The 7,922-nt window shown below is 39.3% G+C and overlaps 1 protein-coding gene across 1 annotated transcript in view; it reads left to right on the forward strand.

Moving 5' to 3' along the window:
• The window catches only part of LOC114026479 (protein FAM71F2-like), a 22,915-nt gene that overhangs the window by 6,448 nt on the left and 8,545 nt on the right, over window positions 1–7,922 (forward strand). Inside the window, 3 exon segments of the mRNA XM_027840202.1 lie at window positions 647–896; window positions 2,733–2,857; window positions 5,125–5,189. Coding sequence (XP_027696003.1) covers window positions 647–896; window positions 2,733–2,857; window positions 5,125–5,189 — 440 coding nt within the window.

Genomic DNA, 7,922 nt, shown 5'->3' on the forward strand with positions numbered 1-7,922 from the left:
CATTTCTTATAGTACAATAGTATTCCATCATAATCACATACCACAACTTGTTCAGCTATTCCCCGATTGATGAGTATCCCCTCAATTTCTAATTCTTTATCCCCAGAAGACATCTGTTAGAAATATTTTTGTACATATGGGTTCTTTTCCTTTTTGTTTTTTATCTCTTTTGGGACACAGACCAAGTAATGGTATTGCTAGATCAAAGGGTATGTATGAACTCTTTTCTTTTTCTTTTTCTTTTCCTATTTTCGTTTTGTTTTGGTCAGGCAATCGAGTTTAAGTGACTTGCCCAGGGTCACATAGCTAGTGTCAAGTGTCTGAAGCCAGATTTGAACTCAGGTCCTCCTGACTCCAGGGCCGGTTATGGACTCTTTTCTAAAGAGAATTCCCGTAAGCAGAGAGAAGAACTATATTTAGATATCCTGCCACTCCCTCAGCATTTAGAATAGTATCTGGCACATAGTAGGCATTTGTGGAACTGGACTGCTTGTGGAACCTGACTGGATTGTATAAAGGGAATCCAGGCCTTAGGCAGTGTTTAATGAATGGCAAACAGAAAAAATGAGACTTCCTGGTTAAGGACGGACTCATTTTACCCAAAGTGATTAGTTCTCTCTGGTGGTGTCTTCACTTGTGCCCTTAGGATTGTCCCACTGAAATTTGTGGAGATCTTGATCTATGACAAGTCCCAACGTGTCCTGAGGGTCAGAACTGTGACTGAAAAGATCTATTACATGAAGCTCCATCCCAAACACCCTGAAACTGTCTTCCATTTCTGGATCCGACTGGTGAACATTTTACAGAAGGGCTTGTCCATCACCACCAAAGATCCCAGAATCCATGTGAATCATTGCTTGGTGCCCAAAACCCCTAGCATAATCTTTCTGGAAGAAGTAAGAGTGCTTTTCCCTAATCTTAAAGTGGGAATCAGTCATTAGGGGATGGTTTAGAGTATCCAGTCCTCAAGTGTGTAACTGTCCATCAGCAGTCTTTCTCTGAGTGCTTTGAATAATGAAAGACATAACAAGTCTTGAGTGGGCAATTTTATCAATTTTTTTAGCAAATTTTTATTGATAAAATATTAATCAATATTTTATCACTCGAATGTAAAATTCATGAGGACAGGGACTTGTGTCCTAGTCAAATTTTGTATCTCTCCCAACTTAGCATAGTGCATTGTACATAGTAGTCAATTAATAAATAATAGCTTGTTGAATATATTGACTTTGTTAGAGCAATTGATTCACAGGAGGTGAAAATAATGTATGTCCATGCACAAATAAAAATTATTTTCTTTAGAAGCCACATATTCAACTTACTGATTTTAAAAGTAAGAACAGGAAATATAAACATTTAGTAAATTTAATGGCACGTTAGCTTTTAAAAAAAACTGCCACTTCCAAATTATGGTCAGTTAAAAGAAAGAAAAAAAAAAGACAAGAGGTAGGATGAAGAAAGGAAAGGAGGGAAAAAGGGAGAGAGGGAGGGAGGAAAGAAGGAAGGAAGGAAGGAAGGAAGGAAGGAAAGAAGGAAAGAAGAAGAAAAAGCAGGATCATAGGATTATAAATACAAATTCAATGCAACAAGCATTTATGAAGTATCTACTATGTATTAGGCACTGAATTAGGTGCGGAGGATACAAAACTAAAAATGAAAAATTCCCTATCCTCAAGGAGCTTGCATTCTATGTGGGAAAACAACATGTACATTGTATATAACCAATACAAAATATACAGTTATCCCTTTCACATCGCAACTTTCCCCATTGCAGGTTGACATAAGACATTAAATGGGAATTTGGGGGGAGTTTTGCGGAAGCCACAGATGACAAAGAAAAAGTTTAGAAACTCAGAAATGTATAAAATGTACGTGTAGTGTTTGTATAATATCAACATATTTTATCTTTTAATGCCATGAATATACACAATTTCTTTTTTAAAGTTAAAATAAGTAAAAAGTAAAAGTTTACAAAAACAATGCGAAAGCCAGCAGATGATACACAAAGGCTAGTATTTTTTACTTAACATTGCCCTACATATATAGCCTATGCCAAATACTTAACCCCAATTTTACAATAAGGTACTATAAACATCAAATAAAAGAAATAGAATGACATAACACTCACTAGCTGTGTGACTCTGGACAAGTCACTTAACCCCAACTGCCTCACCCAAAAAAAAAAAAAGAAAGAAAAGAAAAAAATTCAAACTTCTCTAAGACAAAGGGAGGGCCAAAAAATTTTACGCAGATTTTCTGGATCATGGGGGTACTATGCCCCTAACCCCCATGATATGGAAGGGATAACTGTATACGAATAGGATAGAATGAAATTGAGAGTTATAGACAGAGAAAGAAACAGACAATAAAGAATTGGGGTACTCAGGAAGAGGTTCTTGTTAAATTCTAGGGGAGAAGCCAGATAAATATGTTTTTCAGTAGGGCTGTGAGGCTTCTATTTTGGATTATCACCATGTTCACAAAATTCTTAAAAGAAGGCCTGCTCTGGCCTGGTTCCTTAATCTCGATCTGAGGGAGGGAATTCCAACTCCTTAAATTATTGCCCTCAAACCAAGAGTAAAACTAAAGGTCAGAATTTGAAAAAAAAAATAGATACGACCTTCGGACTCCTTCATAACACTACACTTCAGAGGTGAGAAAAAGTCTCTTTTGCTCTTACCTACCTTCAGTTCTAGGAACCTGGTTCACCATGTAATTCTTTTTCCATGTAGTCAACAAAATATGACCCACCAGTCTCCCAGTCAAGTGAGAGCCTGGTGCTGCTGAAGGCCACAGGGGTACATGAAACCTTCTCTGATCTCTGTATAGATCGTAGCACCAAGAAAGACCGATTAAAGTAAGTGATTTGTACCCACAGTTAATCCTCAACAATTTCTCCTGCAGCCAATATCAACCTCTAGCAAAAGGGTTGTAAGACTTACTAGCAAAAGGTGGGCGGGTGTGGCTGGGTTAATGAACATAGGGATGAGGAATGAGGAGTAAGATGCTACAGTTATCACTAAGCAGTTGGTGAATCCTTAATTAACAGTGTTTCTCTGTTAGAAATAATGTTTCCCTAGCTCACCCAGCATTTTATTTTCATCTCTTATGCATTATATTCTGCTTTGCATTCTACTCATTTGTGTTTGAAACACTCGTTAAAAAAATTTTTTTAAGTCAAAGCAAACCAATTTAATCAGAAAAAAAAAGCATAGTAATATTTGCAACCACAGCCCCAGTAAAAGACAGCACAGTGAATCTCAACTCCCACTCCACAGAGATCTTGGACTGCATGAAAGGAAATCGGAAAATTCACTCATTAAATATAAAATTACTACATTTACACAAGTTTATAAACTACACTTTGCTAGCACGTAAAAGAGAGGAGAGGAAAAGCCTTAATTAACGTCCATAATCTGAAGCTGGCAGGGATGTGGCTTGTAGAGATTTCCTACCTAATAGCTTCCCCCACCCCCTTATATTTAGAATATTCTGCCTACTAGATTGCACACTCAATGAGGACAGGAAACAAGGCCTATTTAATCTTTGCATTCCCATGGTTAGCATACGGTAGGTGTCTAAAAAATGTTTATGGGATTGGATTGAACTGAATTGACCCTCAAGAAATCATTTCTCTGCTCTCCATGTTTTATTCTGACCCAGCCACACTACCCTTCTCCCCACCCCCCCCACTTTCTTTATAATAGAATAATATATAATTAAATGGGGGAGGGCTCGGGGTGTGAGGAGGAGAAATAGGCTTGACTTGAATAGTGAAGTAGCCTAATCTGTCTTTGGGATACCAACCAACTTGGTACGCTCCTCTACCCTTTCCACTTCCTTTCTCTACACACTGTAGGGTCTTATTTGCAATAATTTGATTCATATTCCATCGCACTGTAATTCAATGTTTCTGTCCCTTTCTTCATCTATGTTTTTCTTATCTTCTGTCTCTCCAATTTGTGCCTTCCTTTAAACTCTTCTCTGTCCCCCTTTTTTCCCTGACATCTTTTTCTTTCTGATTCCTCTCCTCCTCCTCTCTTGACCTCTCTCACTTTATTTTCCTTTCCTTTGAGGTTGCTACATATTATCCCTTCCTCTTCTTCATATTTTTCATCCTTCCTTCCTTCCTTCTCTCCTGCCCTTCTTTCTTTCCCTCTCTCCTCTCTTCTCTCTCTTCTCCCTCTTTCCTTCCTTCCTTTCTCTACTTTGTATGTCCCATTGCTATTAACTGTCTGCTATCTTCAAAATTTTGAGATGGTTATTTTTAACTATTTTAATATCTGCTAAATAAATACTAGTTTTACAAAATTTTAATTAAAAAAAGCAAATCCTTTAACACATTGTATGATTGTGGGGCTCCCCCTCCCCAACGTTGTTTTAGAGACTTGAATTAAGCCCTTCTCTGTATTTGGTTGAGCCCACCTGCTAATTGACGGGGTGGGCCACCAGATAGCAAAAACATCAGATTTTGTATTTGGGCCAAGACATATGCATCTGACAACACACACAATAAGTAAGTGCTCTAGGCAGAGGCCAGACCAGATGGAGCGGTACCCACTCCTTCCCCAGCAGAGGCAAAGGTTGGCTCTTCTCCTTCCCTTACTCTCCTTGGCATTCCCATCTTTTCCCTAGGCAATTTTTAGAAGCATCATACCCACTCAATATAATTATTATTTACCATTTCTATATTTATATCTATGCCTAAAGCACTTCTACTTTGGTAAAATACCAAGACTAGTTTTGAAAATACGTTTTCTTTTTTGGTGACTGGGTATCCCTATCTTGCCCAGGCTGTGGAAGTACAGTGGCCATTCCCAGGCTGATTCCACTGTTGGTAAGCAAGGAACGTTTGACCTGCTCCATTTTGGGGAGACATTGCCCCCTCTTTAAGCAGTCTGGTGACCTCTAGCTCCCAAGGACTTACCATATTGGTACTGAATTTAGAGATCAGACTCCCATGATTGGTGTTAGTCCTACTGCAGCAGAATTCAAGTGATGTACAACCCTCAGCCTCCCCTAAAAGCAGGGATTACAGGCATGTGCTACCATTTCCTCCCGAAAACACAGTTTTAATGATTTTCATTTTTCCTTTGTCTCTTTGCTTAACTTTTGGGATTCCAGGAGAAGTTCTAACAGTAATAAAACCAATGAAACAGAAATTAAAGGAGAAGCCAAATCCATCTCAGGTAAAGTAGAACATAATGCCACATCCATCCCTGACGAGTCTTTTCTTTTCTTTATTTCCTTTATTGTCAATTCCTCGATTGTCAGTTGTTGTTCAGTAGTATTCAACTCTTTGTGATCGAATTCACTGTTTCCTTGACAAAGATACTGAGATGGTTTGCCATTCCCTCCAGCTCATTTTATAGATGAGGTAACTGAGCCAACCAGGGTTAAGTGACTTGCCTAGGGTCACACAGCTAGTAAGTGTCTGAGACTGGATTTGAACCCAGGTCTTCCTGACCCCAGGCCTGGTACTCTATCCACTGCACCATTTAGCTGCCTTGTTTGAACACAGGAAATTAATAAAAATAGGTGTAACAGAACTGTTTTTGATAAAAGCAAGTCTCAATTTTAAGGACTTTTGAAAAATAGCTTGGCACAGTGGCGAAAATGCCGAAGCTAGAGTCGAGAAGACCTGGGTTAAAATTCTGCCTCTTACATTGGGTTTATGTAATCACAGGTCAAGTCCCTTGACCTCTTTCAACCCCAGTTTCCCCAGCCACAAAATGGAAATAATAAAACCTGTAATTACCTAGCTCACAGGGCTGTTGTGGGGCTCAGACAGATCATGCATGCAAAGTGCTTTCCAAACTTTGAAGCACCATAAACCTGTTAAAATTTCTGGTCGTGTGAAGTATTTTTTCAAAAGAGCAGAAGGAAGTGCAGAAGGTGGACACAGACAACCAGGGAAGTGCAGGTACCACGGAGTTTAGTTTAATATAAAATGTAATCTTTTAAAAAACAAACAGTACATGAAAGAGAGCCACAGTTTCCTATCTAGTCCTCTTTTTCTTCTTTGTGTATGGGAATGTCCATGTTGGTTAGTGTTTGCCAAGTTCATAAAAAATAAAAGTTTTTAAATAGAAAATGATTATCTAAAAATGTTTAAATAAAAAAATGATTACCAAAAAAGTTTTAAATCCTCTGGCATATGAGAATGATCCACAGGTGCTGCTTACCTGTATGACTGAGCACTTCAGCAATCTGTATTTCTTACTTGGTCTTATGATCCACAGGATATGCCAGAGGAAAACAAGACAAGTGTGATATTCAGCGATGTTCTGAGTACAACTCGAATGAGAAAATCAAACTAAAGTGGACAGGGTCTTTGAACCATGGCCTCTGGCAACAAGAGAACCCTTCTGGGGTGCAGCCACTTTCTCGGCTCAGCACCCTAGCAGCCTCCACCCATCAAATGTGGCCACTGCCACAGAGGGTCTTTCAACACAGATGACTGACCCCCAGAAATTATAGAGTAACCATCCCTCTTCACTACACTAGAACCTCACTATAATACTGTCAGCTAGGTCACAGCAGAGAATTATTCTAGAGGTGAAACAGGGTTAGAATAAGGCTTTTCCTGTACTTCCACTAAATAAACCTCCCTCGACTGGGAAGCAAGGTTGGCAATGGTTGTAAAAAAGTCCATGTTCTCATAGGTTATATTATACTGAAGCTTCAGTGTATTTGAACATCTGGGTAAGCCCTTCTTGTGAGCAGCAAATATTTAAAGGGCTGTAAAGTAGGAGAGATTCTTCTCAGCCTCAGAGGGCAGAATTAGGAGTACAAGATGGGAAAGTTGCAAAAAGATAGATTTGTTTGATGTAAGGAAAAACTTCCTAATCATTAGAGCTTTATAAAAGTGAAACAGAGGAAGCAAATAGAAAACTTTCCACGAGAAAATGTCAGAAGCCCAAGCTGTAACAAGTTGTGTCCCTCTAGCCCTTTTTGCTATCAATACCTCTTAAATATATATTTAAAGAATCAAATTCTCTGCTGAGAAAGGAAGTTATTGCTGCCAAGGAAGAAATGAACAAGCAGAGGGGAAGAAAAACATTGTAGAGGGGGATGGCCCCAGTCACATTGAGCTTTACTTTGTGTTTTCCAAGCATCCTGTAGGAGTAGAGGATTGCAGACAGAGAACACTCCCAAAGCAAGTGGTTGACATCTCAATGCCTTTGCTAGCCCTTCAAGTTGAGCCCTGCTCTTCTCCAGGGGCTAGGTCTAATCCAAGAGCCTTGATAACTAGAAGGAGATGCCTGAGAAGGGCCACTTGGTTGAGCCAATAAGAATTTCTGAAAACTTTATCTCTGGCTTGGAAAACATCACATCTTATATCAATCGTGCCTTAGGTGGTTGGCTTTTCATCTGAGCACTGGCCCCCAAAAAAAGATGTGAGAAAACACCTACCCTAACTCTTTTGCAGGGGTGTGAAGTCCACAGGTATAGAACATTGTATATATCATCGTATTTATACACATATACATATAGATTAAAAAAAAAGTGAAACAGAAGGGCAGCTAGGTGGCACAGTAGATAGAGCTCTGTCTGGCCTTGGAGTCAGGAGGACCTGAGTTCAAATCCAGCCTCAGACATTTGACACTTACTAGCCGTGTGACCCTGGGCAAATCACTTAACCCCATTGCCTAACAAAAAAAAAAAGTGAAAAAGGCTGCTTCAGGAAGTAATCAATGGGTTCCCCATCACTGAAGATCTTCAAGCAAAGGTAGGAGAAACATTTGTTGGATATGTTGCAGAGAAAATTTTTGTTTAGGTGTGGTTTGTACTAGAGGAACTCTGAAGTGTCCCTTCCAACTAGTGACTCTTAGGGGCAGCTAGGTGGTGCAGTGGATAGAGCACTGGCTCTGAAGTCAGGAGGACCTGAGTTCAAATGTGACCTTAGACCAAGCACTTGA

The sequence above is a fragment of the Vombatus ursinus genome, unplaced genomic scaffold (assembly GCF_900497805.2).
Source record: "Vombatus ursinus unplaced genomic scaffold, bare-nosed wombat genome assembly UNPS02014839.1, whole genome shotgun sequence".
In the NCBI taxonomy this organism is placed as follows: domain Eukaryota; kingdom Metazoa; phylum Chordata; class Mammalia; order Diprotodontia; family Vombatidae; genus Vombatus; species Vombatus ursinus.